This window comes from Stylophora pistillata, chromosome 14 (genome assembly GCF_964205215.1).
Source record: "Stylophora pistillata chromosome 14, jaStyPist1.2, whole genome shotgun sequence".
NCBI lineage: Eukaryota > Metazoa > Cnidaria > Anthozoa > Scleractinia > Pocilloporidae > Stylophora > Stylophora pistillata.
Window position 1 is genome coordinate 19,674,879 of NC_142532.1, and position 25,000 is coordinate 19,699,878.

The 25,000-nt window shown below is 37.0% G+C and overlaps 3 protein-coding genes across 5 annotated transcripts in view; 1 reads left to right on the plus strand and 2 right to left on the minus strand.

Annotated features, from left to right (window-relative positions):
• The window catches only part of LOC111333346 (5'-3' exoribonuclease 2), a 24,778-nt gene extending 17,946 nt beyond the window's left edge, over positions 1-6,832 (minus strand). For both annotated transcript variants that reach the window (XM_088745217.1, XM_088745216.1), the window contains exons 1-11: positions 6,630-6,832; positions 5,303-5,430; positions 4,977-5,033; positions 3,985-4,039; positions 3,794-3,855; positions 3,647-3,696; positions 3,270-3,331; positions 2,049-2,138; positions 1,280-1,352; positions 117-167; positions 11-28 (exon numbers count right to left, since the gene is read on the minus strand). In XM_088745217.1, coding sequence (XP_088601343.1) covers positions 11-28; positions 117-167; positions 1,280-1,352; positions 2,049-2,138; positions 3,270-3,331; positions 3,647-3,696; positions 3,794-3,855; positions 3,985-4,039; positions 4,977-5,033; positions 5,303-5,430; positions 6,630-6,704 — 721 coding nt within the window. In that variant the 5' untranslated portion in view covers positions 6,705-6,832. The remainder of the gene's footprint in view (positions 1-10; positions 29-116; positions 168-1,279; positions 1,353-2,048; positions 2,139-3,269; positions 3,332-3,646; positions 3,697-3,793; positions 3,856-3,984; positions 4,040-4,976; positions 5,034-5,302; positions 5,431-6,629) is intronic.
• Positions 6,833-7,711: 879 nt separating this feature from the next.
• Positions 7,712-25,000, plus strand: part of LOC111333318 (cyclic nucleotide-gated channel alpha-3) — a 35,291-nt gene continuing 18,002 nt past the window's right edge. Inside the window, exons 1-2 of the mRNA XM_022938861.2 lie at positions 7,712-8,022; positions 12,243-12,325. The gene's annotated coding sequence lies outside the window, so the exon portion shown is untranslated. The remainder of the gene's footprint in view (positions 8,023-12,242; positions 12,326-25,000) is intronic.
• LOC111333319 (WD repeat-containing protein 86) lies at positions 9,266-24,130 on the minus strand. Of its 2 annotated transcripts, none has more exons than XM_088745220.1 (5): positions 23,855-24,130; positions 19,910-20,945; positions 16,073-16,208; positions 12,953-13,053; positions 9,266-11,816 (listed from the first exon to the last, which is right to left on the minus strand). In XM_088745220.1, the coding sequence occupies exons 2-5, from the start codon at positions 20,693-20,695 to the stop codon at positions 11,691-11,693; spliced, it is 1,149 nt and encodes a 382-aa protein (XP_088601346.1). In that variant the 5' UTR covers positions 20,696-20,945; positions 23,855-24,130; the 3' UTR covers positions 9,266-11,690. The 2 variants fall into 2 exon arrangements, with proteins under 2 accessions (XP_088601346.1, XP_022794598.2); XM_022938863.2 differs by lacking the exon at positions 23,855-24,130 and adding an exon at positions 22,190-22,494.

The window sequence follows — 25,000 nt, forward strand, 5'->3', positions numbered from 1 at the left end:
AAATACTCACCCAGCATGATCAGATCAGCTGAAAGAAACCAAACAACTGTGTCAGCTCTAGTTATCTGATATTATCGAGAAATTATAATAATGACTTGTGTTTTACATGAACATACCATCAGCACCATTCAAACAGTGCTTTGTGTTTGGGTCATGATGTGGACTTGCTGAAACAAACAAACAGAAGAAACAAAATTAATGCAATTTTCATACCACTCTGGTGAAGTTAGAAGTTTTTCAAATATCCTGAAATTAGTATATACTAAAACAGTGGATAGCATTGAAGGCGTGCTCTGATTGGCTAGTCAAACTCCGAATATCCTTTGCTTTTTACCTCTGAGCAACTTGGGGAAAAAAAATGGCATGCTGGTTTGCATCTGTGACAAGCGAAGAAATCACTCAAATCAATTTTTGGTGGTGTATATTATCTCACTGTTTTAGTATATACTAAAACAACTATTCACCTCAGTGTCAGTGGTTAGCAGTGGATATTTACCTCGCCGCTTCGCGGCTCGGTAAATATCCACCACTAACCACCTCCATTTCAGTGAATAGTTGTTAATTATAAAGACTTCTCCTGTTAGCCCCCACGATTTGATTGTTAAATTTTCTCCCCTCTAGCTACTACACATTTTCTTGTAAATAAGTGATGAGAATTTGGTGTTAGATCAAGTCTATTAACTTCTACCTGATAAGTTTGAGAATTCTCATTACCTGTTTGCTGTATAATGTATGGATATCATAAGGAAAAAGTTAGTTGTTTAGCACATCTTGGAATTAAAGGGTTAAAAAAAATGAATGGAAAGGAAGTTCTCCCTAAAATATCAAAACATCTCAGCTGGCTTAAAGAAAGAGAAAAAATTACTAATGAATGTCTAGTAATCACTTCATTTTCAAAGCTAATTTGTGACAATTTGTGACCAATAATTATTCTTTAGGGTACATAAGATTCCATGGTGGGCTGAGACAGAAAAAGCTGCCCCGCCCAGTGTTTGGCCACTTGAAATGTGATTACAGAAAAAAAAAAAAAAAAAAAAGAAAAGAAAGAAAGAAAGAAAAAAAGAAAGAAAGAAAGAAAGAAAGAAAGAAAGAAAATGGCAGTGATATGGTGAATTGCTTAAGGTCAGGCCAATGTAACAATGTTTGATTCTTGATCAAGGTGTGCAGACCCCCAGGACTCAGTTTGTACATCATGGCCTGGAGCCAAATGCCATCCTTAACAGCTCTCCAACTCATTCAATAAGTACACGTGATCTTGAGAGCGAGAGGTACATCTCACCTCTTTGCTTTCTGATGTAGTCCATTATCTTATGCTCACCCTCTCCAGGAACATTAGCATCTGATAATATCACCTTAAAATGTATACATTCTGTACATAAAATAATTCAAGATAATTCACACCTTAAACCCAAATGACAACACTACATCTTTGTGAGCTTTATTTAAGACACACCTGGCTAATCACGGGTAATTACCGGGAGCAAGGTTGGCATAGAGTGCTCGCCTTCCACTAATGTGTCCCGGGTTCAATTCCCAGACCTGGCATCATAAGTGGATTGAGTTTGTTGGTTCTCTACTCTGCTCTGAGAGCTTTTTCTCTGGGTACTCCGGTTTTCTCCTCTCCTCAAAAACCATCACCATTTGAATTTATCTAATTTAGAGTTTATTTGCATTTACACATGACCCCACAAGCTGTTCAGCTTTAAACATTATTGTGTCTAAATAAAGGTGTTATTATTATTATTATTATTATTATTATAATCATGAAAGGATATCTGCTGTTGTACCAGACTTGCGTGAATGTCAATGAAACTTCAAGTCTATTAACCCTTTAACTCCTAAGGGGTGAGTGGGATTTCATTTCTCTTGACAATTATACTGTACTGCTATTTCAATCATTAAGAAAAGAAATTTTATTACCAACTACAGAAGCTCTTGATTGTTTGACAAATTCTCCTTGTCAACAACTTAGGAAATGTATAGAGAACAGTATGGAGAATATGCATACTGATGTTGAGGTGTAGAAGGTTAAGATGCACTGTACTTACTTTTATATTCTTCCATCCAGGATCATTGTTTAATCTGTCAGCAATGTAATATCTTAAACATATAGACAAGTTTGCCATGAACTCTGTCCCCTGCATCAAAGAAAAATGAAGAAATGCACATGGAAGACTAGACACTGAAAAACAGTCCATAATTTGTTGATTCTGTCGACATGGCTCGAACCTCCCGATATCTCGAACCAAGTCTTGTTTCCCTTGGATTTGCTTCACTTGTAATTTCACCCCCGATTTCTCGAACTTCTGATTTCTCAAAACAACTTGTGTTTCCCCAGGAGGTTCGAGAAATCGAGATTCCACTGTACCAGTAACATTCGAGAGATGCTAATCGCCATGCTGATTGTGGTGATCATGATCACCGACACCAGATACGAAAATCAGATGATATCAGAGAAGACCAAACTGAATTCCAAGCATCTTCCAAAGGTTACTATAGTTACAGAAGGATAGACTTGCACGCTGGAGAGCATAGTATCTATGACTTCACAAGGGCCTTAAGTAAAAAAATTAAAACTCAGAGAATTTTCTAATTTCAATGCAGATTTGAACTACATATAACAGTGTACAACCAGGATACAACCGCCTCCCAGTTAGCTAAATTGGTAGAGCGCCGGACTGTTGTGCGGGAGGTCGAGAGTTCAAATCCGGCCGGACCAACACTCAGGGTCTTTAAATAACTGAGTAGAACGTGTTGCCTTTGTAATAATATCTGCAAATGGTTAGACTTTCTAGTCTTCTCGGATAGGGACTATAAATGGAGGCCCCGTCTCACAAGCCCTTATATGTGATTTAAATTTGTGGGACGTTAAAGAATCCACACACTCCTCGAAAAGAGTGGGGCACATAGTGCCCGGTGTTGTGGTCTATCTTTGTGTAGTGTCTACCCAGGGTGAATTGGGGGGAGGGGTGGTGCCTCACATGGACCTTGTGTTCCGTTCGCACTAACCCTTCTGGGTCTAGTCACACCCGGTAAGTCGTTAAAACATAATAAACAAAACATAAAACGTTACAAACGATTGTTTTTTTTTTAAATGAGCTTGTCCATTGTCTCTTTTGTGCACTGCAATTATGCAAGAATCAACATCTTTTCAGATCATAAAGTGTACCGTACCATTGTAAACCACCTACTTTGGAATGATTTAAAACTTGGCTATTGCACCTCACCATAATGAACAATCAGAACCTGTTTTACACAATTAAACTTACTGGTGTGATACAGTTACTGTCAAAGTGTTCAGTTTTTTCTTTTTCTGGTGGTAAAAGAGCTCCTTCAGAAGAAAGTAATAAATAAAAAATCTGTTAAGTGTATAATTTCATGCCTTACTATAAATGCAGATGTGATCAAACTGTCCAGGGCATAAAACTTGGACCATCTGAACATCTGGGAGGGATAACTTTTCCATTTGAACAATAAAAAATATGACCTTAATTGTCAGATCAGACAACCAACAAATGGAGATTATTTATTTTTCACTTGACTTTGGACAAAATACATTATCTTTCTATATTTGATAAGTATGTTTGCTCATAAAAATAAGTACTACTTACAAAAAGTGATAAAAATTAAGTATCATTTTGCGTACCTTTTTCCATCAATTCACTTCTAATTCTTGCCATTTCCTCGGCTTTTTCCCTAAACAAAAGGTGAAAATTTAGAATTTCCTGCAATTACCTTTTGATCTAAAGTGTTCATACATTTTAACTAATTGGCTAACTGTTTCAGTACTAACTTGGTTTCTTTAGATGCTCTAAATCGACGAGATCTTTGCTGGTTCATTTTTGCTCTTGGAGCCTACAACAGATATGAAAGAATTAAAAATGAACATGCAAAATTTTTATTACAAATAAATCAAAATGAAAAATATTGTTAAATTTAATCAATAATAATCATTGATAAACAAACTTTCAAAGTGGCTCTTACCACTCCATCAATGGCCATGTAAAGTAACTTTCTGGGTCTGACAATAGAGAAGATTCTGTGAAAATAAAAAATAAAAAATAGAAAAAGAATTGATTATTGTGGGTAATGAGTGTTAATTATTTGCCTGTTTATATGGAGTTAGGGGACCCCAGGTAGGTGAAGTAACCTGCTTAGGTGGGGCAACCCACCTGTCCGTATAATCAATTTTTTCATTTTGATCACCTTTACATGATAGGTGGGGTAACCTACTGTAGCAGGTTGCCCAGTCTGCTTCGTAGGATAACCCTGTCAGCCACAGTCGCAATACTATTACTATTACTATTAGTTTATTATTATTATTATTATTATTAAGAAAAATTGACAAAATACAAAATATGATGTACCACTGCTCGCAGTTAGCTACAGCTATTCGAGGCGAGCAGTGGATTGACACATTAAATTAAGTATTATACAAATTATACTAAGTGGAATTAAAATTACAATTAAACTAAGTAGAATTAATTATTATCATACAATACATTATAATAGGCTTACAGAACTAAGAATTAAGTAGGAATAGTTACAATACTAATTTCAGAACTAAGTATAAAATAAGACACAATATGCTGCGTGAACTTCTCAAGGTGGGGTAATCCATCAAGCCAGGGTTGCATTTATGTTACATTTACAAGGAAGCCAACAACCTCAACCTGAAATCCCAGGGTTGTAAGATTGTAAATAAACACAGGCAATTTTTTGACCACAGCTAGGCAGAATACATCTCCAACTTAGGGTCCCCCACCTATGTATAAACAGGCCCTAAGAGAAAAATCTTACAAAGTGTTTCCTGTAAGTGAAAGGTGCAGTAGCCTAATGATCAGCGCGTTAGACTTCCGTTCTTGAGGTCTAGGTTTGAGACCTGGCTGGGTCGTTGCGTTGTGTCCCAGGGTAAACCAGGTTACTCACACAGTGCATCTCGGCACCCAGGAGTAAAAATAACCAAAACAAATTACCTGTCGATGTACTCAAAAATAGCCACCATCATTTCATCTTCATTCTTTGGAGCTGGCCTGGAAATGAATGATAAAATTTTCTATTTATTTTTTTATAAATTAGCTTTAGCCTGAGGCAAAGCTCTCAAGTCTTAAGCATTGAGTATGAGACTCATGCAAAAAAATGTAATCTAGAGAAGAAGGAGCAGATAACCATAAGACAACAGAAAAATCACAGTAAGATTTTTTCCCATTTACTCCATTTCCCTAAATCAAGGATATACTGTACTCCAGTAGAGTAAACCACATTTAGTTTGAATAAAACAAATACAAAAATTGCTGATTACTTGTTTTCTGGATGGCAGCAAGGATGAATGATTCCATTCATGTCCAGGTATAGGTTATCAAATTCATAGTCATTGGGGTTAGGTAAACTTGTGTCCACAGGGGCTCTCACTCCATCAACTTCAGGTCCCTAGGATGGTGAAAATAAAAGATAAATGTTCAAATTACAAACCAAAATTTCTGTGTTTTGATGAACATTATGCAATCATTTTTTCCTTAACCCTCTCGCTCTCAAGATCTCATTAGTAATTTTCCTTACTGTCTGTTACATAGTTTTTTTTTATTATGTTCATCAGGAGAACTTGGTATTGGATCAACTAAAAATCCACTAATTGATCATTTTCTTTATTCTCATCACTTGTCAGCTTGATATTGTATTGATATTGTAAGGAGAAATTCTGTCTCGGTCACTCATAGTAGGAACATTAAAGTACCTATGACACATTTTTTTTTCTGTTCTACATCAAAATATAATGACTCTTAAACATGTCTTCGCAACATTTGTGGTATTTTGCCCTTTTTTGAATTTTTTATCAAGCTCTATGATCTGCAGATAAAATGTCTGGCCGAGCAAAGAGGGACTGGGCGCCATGATGTCACAGTAGGAATCTTGTGGAGAGAAATATTCTTCATCGAGTCAGGGGTATTCGAAAAACCCCTACAAAATAATTTGGTTTTATTAAATGAGTTGATGGTGTTAATTAGGCACTGTTCAGTATTCCCATAGCTGACATTTTAAGCACGAGCCCCTCATCATTTACTAGATGGTGAAGGGCTAACAGCTGAAGGGTCAACTTTTGAGACTCTATACAGTGGCCAATTTACATTATCCTCAGTTAATAAAACAAAATGAGAGTTTTTTCTTTTCCCTCTCACATTGATTATAAAAACGCAAACTTGTTCCTTTCAGGAGAGGTATTATATTAAGGGTACATGTAACATAACCATTATTCTTCATCAGTAAACCAATATCGAAACTTCTTAATTCAAGACAATTGTTCATGAATGAACTTATCCTAACACTAACCCAAGTTTTGGTCCTTGATTCAAGTCAGTCTTCTCAATATGAGAAAGTGCTTTCTCTATCTTAAGAGGTCTGTTCTCGCTAGCTCTCAAGTCCGTGTGATAAAAAATCTTAATGTTAAAAGTGTTTCTTTGACGAACAGTTAGCACTGATCTTTATGTTAACGGCCTTGCTACTTTAACCATACTGAATTAGTACTTCCTTTAATAGATTATCATAGCAACAAAGCAGAAAGATCGTAAAATGTCGGCTCAGACACGTGTAGCTACTCCATCAAAAAGCTATCAATCCTTCAGTCAACTTACTTTCTCTTCGACACAGTGGACAACGATCGACGGGTATTTCTTCGATAGCCAACGAAAAAATGCTGGAACACCCATTCCCACGTTTTAAGTTAAGCAAACTGGAGTTGTTTCAACGCTGAAAAGTGAAAAGTCCACGTAAAAAAGTCCAAGGCCTATCGCTGAAAATACGAAGGCTTTTTCTAAAACTATGATGGTAGGTACGTCGTGTACGGGGACATGTAATGTCAATGGATCTCGACCATGCCGTCTTCCACTTTCTCTAAAGCAACAAAAACAGTCTCAATAAATAATAACAGTAAAACATTCAAGCGATGAATTTTTCGTTCACAGGGACGGGTGGAACAGAAAATTGCAGTTACGAAAAAGAAAAAAAAAAGAAAACCTCAACCCCAAAATATTGAGACCGTTTATATGACATTGTTTCTAAAGCATTTCTCTCCACCAGCAGCCCTTTTTTGACCTACTTTTACACTTCTGAACGTTTCCGGGACAGTGGCATTCTTTTCACGCTCTGCACTTGCCTTCCCAACTCATAGCTAAAGCCTGGAATGTGGAATAGTCTATTGGAAAAAGAGCTTGGAGGTCATTTGTGCAAATGTGGACTGAACATGCTTCATTAATCCCCCACCCATATCCCACTCCCTTAGAAACAGTCTTGTGGTGGGTCAATGTATCGTTTAGGTCAAAACTTGGTTTTCGTCTAAACAAAAGCGTGGCAAAAATATTCTCGTTTGCTTTAATTTGTTGTTTCATATAGTGTACGAAGGAAAGAGGAGAGCCTGGGGAAAGCAGTGAGTGGCAGGCTGGGAAGGGTGCTAAGGGGCCGACTATTTTACTTTTGAAGGGGTGGGTGGGTCATTTCTGGTCATCAAGAAATTTTTTTTCTAGAAATCTGCTGGGCAGGATATTTTTTTCTGTTCTAAATGCTCTTTTTTTCTGTTACATTTGGGCTGCATGCAATTTTTTTCTTCCAACAAGCGCTTGCAGGAAATGTTTTTTTTGCCCCTAAGAAGGCATCCTCGGAGACCCAGGGGCTGTTGGTCGATTTCAAGTTAGGGCATGAAGAGCCCTAACTTGAAATCGACTCAGCCCCTGGGTCTCCGAGGATGGTAAGAAGGAGGCGCCAATCGTTCCAGCAGCAAGCCAATTAGATTACACAAATATGATGACGCATTCTGGGGGCGCCAAATGCGCGATGCGGTAACCAAAGAGTCAAGTTACATGGAGAAGCATGTATGGTGGCTGTTGGAGGAATATAACACTACCTCAAAAAATGAATGAAAATTAGTCGCTAACAGAGAATGAAAACGAAATGGCGGTAGAGCAAAATTGGTTTTTTCACCCTAGACTCAGCTAGGAGGCCTTCAAGGGTGGAAAGCGCCGTCGTGACCAGGTAAAACTTTTGAAAAACACATCGTTAGTGTTTTGCTTCTCTCTCAAAGAAAGAGGGGAGACATAGGCGACCAAAAGGTTTATTAGCTTCGCCAACGCAAGACCGAAAGAGCCAGGTTTGAGCTGTAGCTAAAGTAAAGGCAATTTTTTCTTAGGCAAAAGAGTGGGTTTTTTTCGTCACCACTGTGTACCAAAGACGAACAGTGACGAAGATATCGATGCGACAACCAAGCGCGGCTCAACTGCAGAATACCCCTCCACTCATTTACATGTCATTGAATACGAATAGCGTCAATCTGGGGCGGATACAGGGGTAGTTCGGTCGAGGCCCCTAAATTATCCCTCACTGTGCTGGAAATCGTGTTTCCGAAGACCTAATTTTCAAAATCTCCCGGTGGAGCATGCCCTCGGGCAATTCTCCGAACCCCCCGTGACTAAATCCTGGATCCGCCCCAGGGCCCAGTTGTTCGAAGGCTGATTAGCACAAACCCAAGGTTAAATTCTAATCAGGGTTTCTTTAATCCTTTGTTCAAAAGTCTTTTTTGGGATAATATTCCTTACACTTTTTCGAGCATCCAATCACCAAGTTGTAGACAAAAACAATTCCACTGAATTTCCTTTTAAAGCTTTCTGATCTGAAATCAGATTTTACAGTAACCCTGGGTTATCTTAACCCAGCTTTGAACAACCCGCCCCAGGTCTATTGTGTTATGCTTCGTTTTTCAAAGCCTCCTGACACCTGTAGATGAGGTGGACGAAAGTGGGTGACTACGAACATAGCAAATAAAGATGTCAAAGTGAGGGAAATAGTAACAAAACAAAAAAATTTGTCTGACTGGTCCTTACACGGGTCTTTCCAAATTTTTCTGACAACTTTGAAGCTAAAACTGCTTCTTGTTTGTAATTACTCCCTGGCTTTGACACTATTTGAAAGATAATCAAGACTATAACAAAATTCTCAGATATGTTAGGTTATCACCACCTAGTTTGTTTCTCAAATTTAGTCATAGTTTTGTTTATTTGGTAACAGGGCTTCATGTCAGCCAATTCTGCCAGTAATCATACTTGTAAGTAACAAATCTGACTCCACTTTTGCAACCATCCCATTTTTTTACTCATTCCTATGAATACAAAAGGAACTGGAATCCACTCATTCCTAATGCTCTCCCATAACAACTTCTGTGGAACTTCCTTGTGTACTCACAACATCAATAGACCCAACAAATGAACCACTCTTTAAAGAATAATTTTCCAATGCTTTAGTGCAAAGTTTATTTTTTTTTTCATTTTCTCTTGTGAAATGGAAGCAAACATTCTATTACACTTGTGAAACTTTGATTTACCACCAATTTTGTAGTATTTGTTTCTAAAATTCTTGATGTTTTATCTGTTAATGTTCCAGTAATGCATTAATACTCTATGCTACTTGATGCACAAACAATGATACACAACAGTACTTCATCAAAATCTCGAAAAAGTGTCATTTTCCTTTGGCTAAATGAAAAGAAATGAGTGGAAAACATTTTTTGCATATACCACTAGGCCCCAGAAATTGGACATTTAATCTTTTGATGGTTATTTGGTTTTTTGTAGTGGTCACCTTGTCTGGTCTTTTTTTTGCCAATTTGCTCAAAAAGATCTCAAGTTGGTACTGTTTAGTTGTTTTGTTATATCTGCACACATAAACCTTTCTATCTGTGATGCTGATCAGAAGCTCTCGCTTATATCTACAACAAGTCTTTCATTGAAATGTTTACAAAGTAACTTCACACTCCACTGATTTTTACTAAACAAGCAGTAGCTTCTTTTGCTTCAGAAATGTTTAAACCTTTGAATTGAAAAAAAACTCACTTTGTATAGCCTTGAGGAGCTTAAATGAAATTATGATGTAATAATACCAGATAAAGAAAATTCATCTACTTTTGGAACACATTCCAAGTAAAAGAAAATCTTAATTGAATAACTATATTGATTTTAAAAAAAGTTCCAAGTCTGGTTCTGATTCTGTAATGATATTTATCAAATCATGACAATCATTTTTTATCTGATGTGCTACAAATTTCACATAGATATGGTTTTATTCATACATTGCACACATCCCACAGCCGCAAAATACATAAATTCTGTTTCTTCTTTTAAAGGAGTGATAGAGTAGACATTCAACATCTGCTAAAATATGTAAATTGCCTCATTAGTGGACAGCTGTTTGACAAAGCTAGATCTCATGTTTCAAAGGCTGTGACTTCTCAAAGGGGTAACTCCAGCTTCCCCTAAAAACACTTTATTAATGACTTATTTTCCATCCTTCCTTATTTTGAATTTATCTGCTAGCCTATATCCCATGTATTGAAGAATGGAAACATAGAAAAAAGTCTTTGTCACACTTGTTGTTTATGTACCAATTTACAAATTATATCTCCTATGCATAAAGTATACCTAAATCAAGCTTTGATGGTGTTTGGCTCTTAATTTTTGGGGGAACAGGGATCTATCAGATAAAGTCTATTGTGAACATACCTCAACTGAAATCTGCTTTTTCTCTTGTATCATCGGTGTGTAAATCCTTATATTTTGATGAATAGAATATCAATATGATATTACTTTACCCAAATTACCAGCAATTTTCCTCTTGCCTGTTCATTACTATGTTATGTACTTTTAGTAACTAAATAATTTCTGGTTCTAATCTTTAAACCTTAAGCTAGTTGATCATTAAATGAAGTAATTAATATCTTCATATCTTTCACACCAAATAGACTCACTAAGATGGAGGTACAATTAATTTTAAGATATTTTGCTCAAGTTCTGTAGTATCAGAGTTGAATTGTTAATTTGGACATATAGCAATGTACCAAACAATACTTTTTTTGGAGAAAAAAGAATAAACAAGTTGAGGACAATCTACACACGAAAAGTATGTACCAATATTCTCAAGTGGCTAATTTTTCAACCACATGTTGTAAGGGGATTTTGGTTAATTATATTACAAAATTTGCAGCACTGGTCTGATCTTCTGATCCACACTTAATATTCTAATATGACCTGTTCAACTTTAGTCTATTTTAACTTCTGTGGGAGTGTTGATAATCCAAGAAAATGTGACTCATACAATAAAGTTTTTTTTTAAGAAACCCTGCTTTCACAAGTGGCATGAGCACAAGCTTGAGAATCAAGGTATACTCTAGCTTTAGCACTGAATGTCAATTGTTTATCACAAATTTGGCAGTTTTAATTTTGGAATGTGTTGTACACAAACCCCCCCCAAAAAAAACAAGCAAAAACTAAAAAGACGATACTCTCCTTTATCATTGCCATTACGTGTATAAAGCCAGACATTCTGAACTTACTGTTTGATAGCCATGTAGATGGCTAGAACTGAAATTCAACACTTTTTTGCATCTTATCTTGGGCAGCCTTTTCACTCAGCAGGAACAGAGTATCTAGCATTTCTTTGCACACCAAACTGGTTTTGTTTCGAGTTGCCTTTACTTTACAATTTCTTCAAAACCCCCATAGGTAGTGTTGTGTAGGAGGAGTATAGAAAATGTTTTTAACACTTAGCTATGCAGAACTGCTTGAGCATTATCTCTTAATAAAAATTCATGTGCAAATGATGTTTTGTTGTGTTGGTTTGTTTTTTAAGGATCCCAGTTAACCAGCCTTTGTGAATTACTTTTTAATGCCATTTTCCTGGACATTGTGGTATATGTCATCTTCATCCTCTCTAAGTTTTGTAGCATCCAAAATTATCAAGCTGCCATCTTGACAGCCACTGTATATCCTTCCTTTAGTAGCCTGAAAAGTAACGTAAAGAAGAGCATTTTGGCACATATAATTTTAATTTATACAGACATGTATTACATGTAGTAGTGCTGTTTACCCTTTTAACTCTCGGAAGTGATTTACATGCAACTTCTCCCTATACGCATGCATTATCCAGCCAACAGGTTACAAGAATAGTCTACCTTATCAGGTAGAAGTTATCTCAATCTAAGACCAAATTCTTGTAACTACTTTACAAGGAAATGTGTAGCTGCTATTAGAGGAGGATAAACAATCAGATCTTGGGCGTGAAAGGGTTTAGTGTGGAAGGATGGCAATATTATCTCCTTTTTAGTGATTATCAAAAGGCAATTTTTTGCAAACTAAGGAAAGTTGAATATTTTTTAATCTCCATTATGACAGCTGTGGTAAAAGCAATTATTTCATTTTCTTTTGCAGAGTACAGTTTAAGTTTGGAACAAGCATATGGTTTGCATTGGGAAAGGACAGTTGGATGAAATGAAGAAAAATAATGCCACCAGGTACCTGATTATTGAATTGTGGCTAAAACACCTCAACACTTGAAAATCATTTTGAAAATCTTTGTCTCTCCATAATCTTAACCTTTTTGAAATTCTCAAATATTTTTATACAAAAAAATAATTTTGTTGACCTGTACTTGAGATAACAAGCAGAGAACGAAATATTTGTGAAGAACAATAAAAATTATATGGGTTGGATTCCTATTGAAGCCTGAATATTTTCAGGCTTCTTTTTCTGCAACGAGATTAATTCTTTATTTTTCATTGAGGAATATCTTAAAATTAAGGTACAATAACACTTAGTGGAGGCGCGGTGGCCTCATGGTTGGTGCACTCGACTCCAGATCAAGTGGTCCGGGTTCGAGCCCCGGCCGGGGACCTTGTGTTGTGTTCTTAGGCAAGACACTACTCTCACAGTGCCTCTCTTCACCCAGGTGTTTAAATGGGTACTGGCAATTTAATGCTGGGGGCAGCCCTGCGATGGACTAGCATCCCATCCAGGGGAGAGTAGAAATACTCCTAGTCGCTTCATGCTACAGAAACCGGAGTTAAGCACCAGCCTGATGGGCCACTAGGCTCGTAAACAGACTTTACCTTTACCTTTTACAATAACACTTAACTACTCACCACAAAACAACTAACTGGTCCTGATGCACTGAATGTTCTTTTACATGTGCCAGATTTGGATTCGTATACTTTGAGGGTCTTATCTCCACTGCAGGTAAATACTGTGGAGAGATTGGACAATATGGCTTGCTCAGCAAAGTCGAGTCTTCCCCCCCTCCCCACCCCAGGCCCAATACTAGGCCACTATGACCCCTCATTCCACTCGATAAAAGTCAAGTTAATTACTTGCAATTTTGTCACCCACTGGTGTTGACCACATATAGAGCATTTTCACATGACGTCACATTTTTCGTGGGAAAGTTGAGTCACCATGTTGGTGTTCTACATTTTTCAACATGGGGGGATATCCTCTCACAGATTATGCGAACGCACTCGATCCCCAAGTGAAAAAATGTTATTTAGAGAAGATTTCTTGTGTTGGAATTGATCCTCTCTTGTTATCAGACAAAAAATACAATCCAGAGTGCCTGCCTTTGGTCGAATCCATGGATTTACTGTTGTTTTTGGTGCTTGACACGAGTTATTACAGTAAGGACCATTTTAAGGCCTATAGAAGTCTACAGAACATGGTTCTAAACATGAAAGTGTTGCTATTGAAACTTATGAAAAGATCATGAAAGAAAAGCACATCAACTTTCAGGTAACGAAACGTGGCACGTTTATCAATAAACAATATCCATGGTTACATGCTACACCTGACTTTTTGTGTAGATGTGATTGCTGTGGGAATGGATGTGGGGAGGTCAAATGCCCCTATTGTTAAAAGGATACAGACTTGGAGCAGTATATAAACAAATACAACTCTTGTTTGAAGTCAGAAAATGGAGATTCAAGTCTGAAAAGGGAGCATTCCTACTTTTACCAAATCCAACAGTAAAAATTCACTGCTGAAAAGCTTTACTCTGACTTTGTTGTTTGTGGTTTTTGTGAGCAAATTGATCTCGTCTGTGAAAGAATTTTGCGTGATGTCAGGCACTGGCACTCTGCTGTTTCCAAACTTAATCACTTCTGGAGATACTGTGTGCTACCAGAAATTTTGGGAAGGTGGTATACTCAAAAGTGAAGTTTGTCTCATTCATCCCCTGATCCCAGTTCTGCTTGTTTTTGCAGACTGGCAACTAGAGGGCCTGTGGTAACATGCACAAACCAGGCATGTCCCATGTCTACTTTTTATTTATCTTGTTTGAAAATTACAAAAGTACCTAACAAGTGATTTTGTCCCCTGTGTCTAAAAACACCAGGAGCCAAAAATGAAAAATCAAAATGCAAACAGACGAAAGATATTTTGGATGAAGCTCTCAAATTAGATTTTATCTGCACATGCAAACAGAAGCCACTGTGTTCAGATAAACTGCTGAAATGCCACAACCCATTTTGTCAAGGTAGAAAGTTTTTTTCATTTGCCCTGCTTATACTTCAAGCGGATGCTGGACAATGCAATGACAACTTGGGAATGTATGGTGTGTAAATTACGAGGAGAAACTGAACAAAGGTTGTTAATGACTCTTTCAATACACCTGATGATAGTGTTGTGATAACTGGTGTTTCAAAATGCTCTTCAGAAAAGACAGCATCACTTGCAAAGCTGAATGATGGGCATTACCAATTGATTTCATCACCCAATGGTTGGCTTGACTGTGATATTATCCTTGAAGTATATGTTTATCTAAGAAACATTAATCCAGATGTGGAGGGCTTTCAGAGACCAACTTTGGGCCCTGTTAAAAACTTCAATCAGGTTATTGGGGAATTTATTCAGATTCTACATACTGGTAATGCCCACTGGGTATGTGTAAGCTCAGTGGGGTGTGAAGATGGCACTGTCAACTTGTATGACAGTTTATATCATAACATTATTCTAAATGAAGTACAAGAGCAGGTACTCAATCTTGTTGGATGTTCAAATTTTACCAGCATTCAAGTTGTCCCTGTGCAACAACAGACAAATAGCAGTGACTGTGGAGTATTTGCTGCTGCCTTTGCTACATGCTTTGCTTATGGTATACACCCTGAAACAATGCAATTTGATGTCCCTAAAATGAGAAACCATTTATATCAGTCTTTAAAATCTGGTGTATTGAAAATGTTTCCTAAATTTTAGACTGCTTAAGGTACATGTACAGTTAAAAGAGTTTTGGAGAGAAAGAATACCCACTTTATTATAGTGAAAATAAAATAGTTGCCCGATGCAATGGACCTGCATATTTGAATGCCCAAGATAGAGGGTAGGGACCCAGTCTAAGTTGAATCGATCCGAATCTTTCGCAGCTTCTCCTGAAATGAAGTGCCAGCTGTAGACCCTATCACATTCTAAAATATCATCAGTCAAGTCATCGCTACTTATCGCACAGATCCACATACTTCTTCGATTAGAAGTAAGTTCTTTGGTGTACTCTCCTTGATTGACTGTAACACGTGGGACACAAAAAAACCTTACTTTTTCAACATTAGACCACTTCTTCCCTGTTTTGTTCCCACAGCTAATGACGAGGCAAAGGACCATGATAAAGAAAATATAAACATTACACTATTGTCTTCTCAAACCCATAAAATTTTCTCCAAATGTTTCCTGTCACAATACTCACAGCTGATTATCATGGAACACCAACATGGCAGATGAAGTCGGTTACCATGACAATAAAGAAATTTGGTCACGCGAGTGAAAACGCTCTATATCTTACAATTCACAAGAATTACACAATGTTTGCCCCAAAGATCAATATAAAATTGCATAATTTTCTGGTGTTGATTTTAGTTGTAATTATCCTTGCCCAGTTTGTCAAGCACTTGTGTGAGAACCAGTTCGATATTGTTGGTGGAAAATGTCAGTTGAGTTGAGTGCTCCACTGGTTTTGCATGGTTATCATGGGTTCAAATCCCATCATTTGTGGTATACAAAGCTTAGATACACTTCTTCTTCCATTAGAATGTAATATTTTCCAAGGAAAGTATGACTATTTGCATGATTCCTTTAACAAAGCCAAAATTTTATTATTTGAACCTAAGTATTTTGATTGATTATAATCAATTACACATATAAGCAAAGACCACCTGGGTCTCGGTTATGTACCCAGCAAATGCCATACTAAGCACATGGAAATAACTGGCAAATTAACTTACTTAGGCTGTCGGAGAATTGCAGATTAATTATTGTATGTTTGTGTCCCTTGTATGTCCGCGTACAGTCGCCAAATTCAACCACCCAGCATTTTGCTGAGTGATCTGCACTACAGGAGTACATCAGCTTGTTGACAACCTGCAGACGTAAATGACAACGATACTCTTATGGTGCAACTAGGCTAAGTACCTTAAGATAAAGGCTGCTGATCAGCCAAGTGGTCCTCACTGTTAGAACTTATCTCATTTCATGCACAGTATGAACTAGGTTTATTGTTTTTTCCACATGTATATATGTAAGTAAGCAACCTTTACAGTCATCCCAGACCTCCTATATTTAACAATTATTCCACGAGCGCGCGTTGAATATGAGATGATAGATAGCCAACGAGGCGCATAGCGCCAAGTTGGCTATAATCATCTCATATCCAACAAACGCAAGTGGAATAATTGTTTTATTAAAAAAAACGCCCCCAAGCTATTAGACAAATCTTCTCGACTTTATTTTGTGAGAAGAAACCGGATTTAACAATGTACAGAAATTAGATTATGGTATATTGGCTCATATACCATAATGGCTGAGCCAATAAAAAGTCTTGAACTGCATTATCTAATGATCCAGTTTTTAATAAATCCTATTATCCTATAATTTTTATAGGTTCCTATAAAGAGCCTCTATTTCATGAAATCCTCTTATATTTCCGATAAAATTTATTAAAATAGGACAACTGCTGAATGATACATTTATATTTTTGATGCACTTTTTAGCATTTTTGCAGTCAAAATCTAACATAATTTCTTCCTTTGAATATTCTAGTTCCTTTTATTTGGCAAAGCCAATAAAAATGGATATTAAAATTGACATTAACAATATAATAACGGGCCTCCTGTGGTATTAAACACCAACAAACTGCTACTTAGTTTCATATCTCAACCAAATTTTGTGCAACTTCAGAGGGTTCGTGTTAAGCGCAAACTGAATTACCTTAAAGCCAGTTTTTACATATGGTTTAGTACAATGTTAAAAGACCCTATGGCTCGAGTCTCAGGGTAAACCAAGGTGTAGCATATGCCCAAAATTTTAATTGTGACTTTCAGCTAAAATGTAAATTTCTTTCGGTTAAGATTAAAGCTGTTCTAAAATATTATTGTTCTCTGTTCAGATTATTGCTGAGTTGAATATTTACCACCAAACTAGAAGTAAAACCCTCAATGAACTGATGTGTGGGAGAATATTCTATCTCTCTTTCTTCCCTTCTGCATGCAAACGAAATCTTGAGAATGGCCCATTTCATTTTAAATTTTGGCTGTTTGAAGTCCCCAACAGCTAAAATAGACTTTTTCGATTTTCTCCAAATTGAAGCGGTCTTTCGGAAAACAAGCTAAATCACGTTTTGTTACATACCAATATTTATTGATGGACAAAATATGAGCGGAAAAATTTCCCCTCTGGCCGTTGGTAGCTGAATTTTTATAGGCATTTACTCTTAAAAGCTTTTTTGGCTCATATAACGTGCCTTTATTTTGGGGAAAAATGCTATATTTTCCTATATTTAGAACTTGCACAACCTATATTTCCTATGAAATTGTTAAAAAAATGGCTGGGATATTGCCTGCCTTTATCAATATGGTCAACTACTCATAGCTCATAACAGTATTGTGGGTATCAGTACTTTCTAGGTATTGCCACAAATAAAAGAAAAGATGAATAAGGAAAAAAGAAAAGAAACAATAATAGTAATGATAATAAAAATTTGAGAGCATGTTAAGTACTTAAAGAAAGGAAACAAAGTTGGCATTTTGTTTCTAATCAACTTTTTGCCTATTATTGTTAGGAAAAATTCCTTTTTGGTCACATTTGTGAGCGATAGGGTCAAGGCTGAGAGATAAACAAGGTATTGCTTAGCTGACATGGAAGGGAATTTGAAATCAATATGGAATTTTGTAGCTGTATTCTCTAAATCAATCTAAATATTGAAGCATGAGAGATTTTGAAGTATTTGAAATTTTTTTTGTATTCTCTAAATCAATCTAAATATTGAAGCATGGGAGATTTTGAAGTATTTGAATTTTTTAAGACAGCTAATTACTAAAAGTGATTTCCATATTCTTATTACCACTAAGTCTTCATTTCCATACCAATATTTTAATAAATTCTAAATAGCTAAAGCAATATTTCGGTAATAATGACATCACACTTAAAAGCTGGATTATGCTTATGGAAAAGTGTGGGTATTAAACTTGCAAGCTGTTACATGCATACGCTCCCACACTTTTCAGAGCTGAGGTCATTAAAATTTAAAATTTTACATTGTTTCTGGAACTGGATGTTTATCTGAATTCAAAATAAAGAAGTGAAATGGACCATTTTAATCAGATGGCTTTAGAAAACAACAATAAAAAAACTAAATGGAGTTGGTGTTTTCAAATTTGTTTTGCGACTGATACTTGAAAGCCCGCTTGCATTCAAAGTGAAATGAAGTGCAAAGATGGCCTCCCACAAGGATGCTTGTATACACGTGTTTATGATAATGCAGCATGACAGGGCTCATTCATCTGTTTTCAGGGTCCGTTTTATGGCGAATCAATGAAAAACAATGCCGATAACACCAACAGCGTGTCTTACGTAGGAGTTTGCGAGGCAAACTCACTAATTAGGAAAAATAATTATTTAGGCAAAATGACGACACTTTTCTTCCTCTTAAGTCGGCTTCTTTTTTTGACAGTACTCATCTTAAGCCATCAGTTTTACCACTTGTCACCTCAAATAATTCGTGGACAGGTCTGCAAGTAGCTCGCAAAACCAACTTAAACCCATTTTAAAATTGAATGCATATTGCAAATGTTTCCACGACAACCAAACCTTTTAGCGCAAATTAATCAGGCAAAATAAAGAAAGGCTTGTATATCATCCTCTGTAACAAACTAGGAGATACCACAAACCCTTTAGCGTGCACTGTACATTTTCAAGAAAGTCAATAAAGACAATGGAAATTCGGCAGCAGTGGAACGATAATAGGTTTCAAGCCATTAAATTTCGCGCAAGACTTAAGGTCTTACAGGAATAATAATTTATTGAAATAAAACACTGCTGAAGAAAAAGAAGGAAACTAAGAAATAGATCAGATTTAATGGGGTTAGTGCTTCTTTTGTTTTCTTTTTTCCCTTTTTTGTTTGGTGCTCTTTATTCGCCTGCTCAAGTCAATACATACATGTAGAAAACAAGCTATCATGTGAAAAATTTGTTTGTTGTCGACGATTGCATTTAGAAACCACAAAGTGTGATCGAATGTAGACGGAGGGATGTCATTATGTCAATTTTTATCGCACGGTAAATTTTCAAGTTAAGTATTTTTTTAACCAAGATAACGAATACTCTAAAAAGAAGTAATTGCGATAATTTCAATGCCTCGCAATAGAGCAACAGAATTCGACGAAGCGAAAAATTGACATAGAAAGTGAAAGCACTGGTGGTGCGGCTTGGGTTAAAAATAGGCTTTCAGAAAACATTATTTCCGCGCTCTCAGAAAGCCACCGACAAAAAAAATCGGCTTAAGAAACCAGTCTGTAAACCAAATGCATCCGTAATCGACATATGTTATTTAAACGATCACTGTTTTCAGAAATTATAAGCTTAAAACGGCTTTGTCATTTCTAATGGATCCTTCAACTGCATTATTATTCATAATTTGAAATAGCATTCATAAACAAGTTCAGGAAGTTTTTCGTTGATTCATAAGAGTAAACTATTTCGCAATTTATTCTTAAAAAGACAAGAATTATATGGGAAAATAACTGGGTAGTTATTAAATTATCGTATTCTGCACTTAATTCGCGTACCTGTAGCTGTATAATAGTGCCTTGGTGACCCTGAAAGGTCTTTATAGGAGCTCCAGTGAGAAGATCCCAAGAGCGAATCGTCGTATCGGCCGAACCAGTAAATAAAGTTTTTCCTTTACCGTCCACGGCTAAGCAGGTCACTGCTGAGCTATGTCCTTTGTAAGTAACAAGGCATTCGTTTGAATTCATTCCCCAGCTCTTAGCTGTTCCATCAACCGAACCAGAAATGAGAATATCATCGTTGTTTTCCAAATCTGCTCCGAACGCCGCTCCACGGTTTGAATCCGACACTAGTTGCAGCGGCATCACCGATAACCGGTGCCCGCGGAAAGTTCGTAAGCATTCACCTGTGTCCGCGTGCCAGCATTTCACTGTTTTGTCGTAAGAACTTGAAAATGCTAAGTCCCCTGAGCAGATTACACGATTTACAGTCGAATGGTGGCCGACAAATATTTTTATCGAGGCTCCGCTCTCTAAGTTCCACTTTCGAACAGTCTTGTCGGCCGAACTGGTAAATATATACCTTTCCGAAACACACACGCTCGTGATATAACCTTTATGGCCTTGTAATAATCCTACACACTCTTCAGTCCTTGTATCCCAAAGCCGACCAGTCATGTCTTCAGAAACGGTGACGATCGTGTTTCCATCGTGACTAATACAAATCGCGTTTATCGCTCCCTCATGTTCTTGTACGCTTTTTAACAAGTACCCGTCTTTTTTTCCTTTCTTCTTCGTCCGTGCCGCCGGCGTTTGAGTTTGTTTCTTTGAGATCCCACTGCCCATGATATATTGTATCGGAGCAGAGCAGTTACTATTCTTCTTGTTGAAACGCGGTGTAGATTATCTCATCTTTGGTAGCCATTACATCTAGTCTTCTAAGTTTTCGATCAGAGAAATAAACGTGTTTTGGGAAACCATATCAAGTAGTAGACGTGTAGAAGGAAGAAACAATCATGGCGATTTGCGACTTTGAAGTCCCATGAGGCAAAAATCTTGGACGTCTATTCCTTGGCTAGCTAGGTAGCGCGCTGACCTGCAGTAGGAACGATTGAGGAAAATGCATTGAAAACACGGCAAACAGTGCAACTCTGTCGTTCTTGCGACGTTTCCTGAGTTACAGGAATTTGTAATGAGCTTGAAACAATGTAGTTTAATTAGAGGAGTTGCTATAGTAAGATCTTGGCCATCATTGGCCGGCAGTAAGTTTCAAATTAGAATTTTCCCGTCGAGGTGTCTAATAGGACTTATTTTTGCCCGTCAGGATAATAAAATTACTTTTGTCGCGGCAAAACTAGCATAAATCGTTTCCAAAATCTACAGAAGATTTTAATAATGTGTCGGACGTGTGCCTATAACGTTTTGTGGAAACAATGGACCAAAAACAAAATAAAAAACAAAACGTGACACCGATTATTGTATTTCAAAGTTATGTTAGCGTTTTCTGCTCTCGTCATTTCTTTTTGCTTTTTTTTCCCCAGCGAAAAGATTTTAATTTGGACATACTTGGTGATCAGACATATCAGTTTGCGGCTGCGGGAAAGCTTGGCGAGATGTTTGTTGATGTTATCCTCAAGTTTAAAATGCTCTAATGTAATCAGGAGACCCCCTACCGGGAAATTCAGGACATTAGAAGTTGAAGTTATTGAAGTCGTGTGACGGAGCAGTCAATTTGAATTGTAGTCTTTGCTGTTCAAAATGAATTCAGCCAGTTTGAACGCAATTGATAAGAGAATTAACAAATGGACGAATCTCATTACAGAAATAATTTCCCAACCCTGGACTTCTCGGAAAGAAGGGAATATGTGCGTGGCTCTCTCGCAAAGGGTTGGAAGCAATTTTTGGCTGTGTATTCTAAGAGGTTTGTGATAAAAAAATACACAAATAATCGAATGCTTTCAACCTGGTTGTCTTGGCGATAACTAGATAGCTTAGCAGTACCCCTTTAACGACGCATTACCCAGAGAAGCTTTTCAAACCCTGATCCACTTGCCATTTGTCGCCAAAACAGAGCCATGTAAACATTGTAACAAACAAAGTAATGGAACAAATAAAAATCAACAAGACTTGATTTCTTCATAGAAGTTCAGTTCTAGAGGATTCATTGATCAACTTAAAGACAAACTTGTTATTGTTGCCTAATAAACATTTTGAAAACATCGTATCAATATAAGAAAGCGAGATTTAAATTAGAATTAAACAGAGAACCTCGATGATGGAGGCAATGGAAGGAATATAAACTTTGGAAATTAAACTGAAAAAGTAAGGGAAAAAAGAAACCTTTGATGGTTTATTCCCTGACGAAGCTGCTTTTTTGCTTTACATAGTTTCGGTAATGCTCTGATTCTTTGCCAGTGTTGTCATTCGTGGAAATTTTTTTCCAAGGAAGTCTTTACTGCTCACGTCACGATCTCGATTTAGCCTTGTCAATGTTTTGTTTAATTTGAGGACGTGATCACCTGTCGCACAGTCACTCATCGATGTGCCAGGTTTAATTTAGCATCTTTGCGAACTTTAAACTGTCAGTAGAATCGTCTCATGTAAAATCGAACGTTCGATCAGATCATACCTAAAATAACCTTTTCGGGGGTTGATAAGGGTGGAAGGCTTGTCACAAAATGCGGGTCTCCTAAAAGATTTTTCACCATTTTCATACCTTGCCGTCTGTGTTCATTATTATTTATTTATGTAGATCTTTTTCCTTTTACGCAATATTTAAGCAGCGGTTTGCGCGCCATCCACGCGCATGATCGCGAAATAAAAAGCAAAGTAAGCAGAAGAAAGAAATCGAAATGTTGGATATGGTGCTGATTTTAGAATTTTTTAATATTATCCTCTGGTTTGGGGAAACCTTAATTCTTTTTATGGCATTTTGTCGGAAGCGTCAGCTGCACTGCCCCCTGGCGTTCTTTTAAAGGAGTAAATTATAGGCTTTCAAGAAATCTGCATTTTAAGTTCGATTTTCGTGGCTAAAATGAATTAACAACGACGTGTTAGCTTTGTGCCCAACGTCATCGCATGTATTTGTATCCGTGGTCGACAGCAGCTGTTTGTAAGGACTTGAAAAGTATTATTTTGGGAAAGTTTCATCACGATTTGTAAACGAAAACTAACAGGCTCGGATGTGTCTCGGACGAATTTCGCACTGGACAAGACAAGACAAAGAAAAACAGCATTTTGAAAAGTGGTTAATTATACGGACAATTAAATGACGGCCAGAAAGGATGATGAATAAACCTTTCTAATCGTCATAGTTACCAAGTTCAACTTTTCTTTCAGCACTGATTGTAAAATGAACTTAATCAATAGCCTTTTCATTAGCCGAAGACATTACGACGAGTCAAAAGGCGATGCATTTAGTTGAAAAATTACTAAAGAAATCGATTCAAAGCTTAGATCTTCTCCATGTTAGTTAGTTTGGTTTAAGAGCTTTTCCAACAAACACTTGTGTAATATTTTAATGCCAACACGTCTCCATTTCCATTTAATGCTATCATTTTGCATCAGTAAGGTACTTAAATCAGTAGGCTATTTTGTTGTCTTTTTGTGTGTGTTTTTGTTTAACTTCCACTGACTGCGTAAGACCACTGATTTTCACGGAAGCCCGAGGGATAAAAATGCTTTGTTTGCCGACCTTTTATTGTTGGTTTATAATCGGCCGCATATAGAGGTTTTACCAATGCATAACACGCTTAGGTTTGAAAACTGGGCACTACCTCCAATCAAGCATATTTTGTTTGCCTTCTAAAAAAGGAAAGAAAAAACGTTTTAGTCATAAGTTAGCATGTCAATGAGGGGTATTTTATATCGATCAATAGGTGAAGAAGAGGACATATGGCATGTTTTCAGAAGCGTGATACGCAAACTTTAAAATTCAGGGTCCTTCAGAGTGTAATTTGATGGCAAACATCCTTTCTACTTTATCGATGCTCATTCAATACTTGCCTAGTTTTTGAAAAGAATCCCTGTTAAACCACTACTTTTCCTTTCTTTATAACAGCGACCGTTTCTCGAATTGCTTTTAGCCCACGTCAACAAGCGATCCACAAGAAGGTGGCCTTGAAACTGTTGTCAATCAATTTTGGATGTAAGAAGTTATTTGGTGATTAAATTTAACTCTCAGGCCTGTGAAGTATTGCAATACTCGCGACCGGTCACAGAGTTAGCTCTTTCTCCCTCTTGATCTGCCAAATTACAATTTTTTTTTTATGTTTTTACCACAGTGTTCAGTGTTTTCCCTTTTCCAGTACAAAAATAGAATATTACAATAGAGTTTATTTTGTGCGTGTGGTGATATGTAGATTCTGCAATAAACGATTAATATCAATCGCTGCCCGCGTCAGACCAAATTCGTGCTTTTATCTATCACCCGCAGGTTTGAGTGATTAAAAGTTGTTTTCATGTCATTAATAGTCTACACGTGAGAACGTGTTTCGTCCTTAATAGCAGGCATACCTTTGATTTTGGTATACCGCCGTATTATTTGATTATCCTATTGCTGTTTTTGAACCCGCAGTGCAGGTGAAGTGCTGGGAGATGATCGCAGCTTACCGCGGTTTCTTTCAGTATTTCTTTCTTTTTTTTTTTTTTTTTTCACGTAAAGCTGAAAGAGAAACTAAAAAATGAACAAAGTATTTCCTTGGGAATTTCTTCAAGTGCCTCTTTCGTCCTTGCGAAACACCTCGACGTTTTCCTTCTTGGTTGAGTGTTACTGTGACGAAAAACCAAATAGGTCTTTGCTACAGTTTTAATGCTATTCTGTTCGAGAATGTGTGTTTAAAAAAGATTTCACACCCATGGCAAACAACCCTACGGACTCGTGTAAGAGTCGATTTATACAGTTGATACTTAAAAGCACGCCAACAGGCGTAAAGTTATATTAGGTATAAGTATTCATCCAACAAAGACGACATGCATCAGCAGAAAGAACTAGATGGTCGATCATATCCTATCTTTTTCTGTTTCACACATACCGCCACACCCGCTTTACCTCGCCCGTCATCTCGCTTAATCATTTCAGTCTGAGCAGTGACTGATGAATAATTTCTCCTAACGATATCATTACATCGTCAATTTGAAAGTTGATTTGAA

Excerpts from the sequence above, each read along its gene's own strand:
- LOC111333319 (XM_088745220.1), bottom strand. The coding sequence starts at position 20,695 with ATGGGCAGTGGGATCTCAAAGAAACAAACTCAAACGCCGGCGGCACGG. Across the intron at positions 16,209-19,909 it reads GCACTATTATACAGCTACAG|GTTGTCAACAAGCTGATGTA; the intron begins GTACGCGAATTA and ends TTACGTCTGCAG. Across the intron at positions 11,817-12,952 it reads GACCAGTTAGTTGTTTTGTG|GCTACTAAAGGAAGGATATA; the intron begins GTGAGTAGTTAA and ends GTTACTTTTCAG.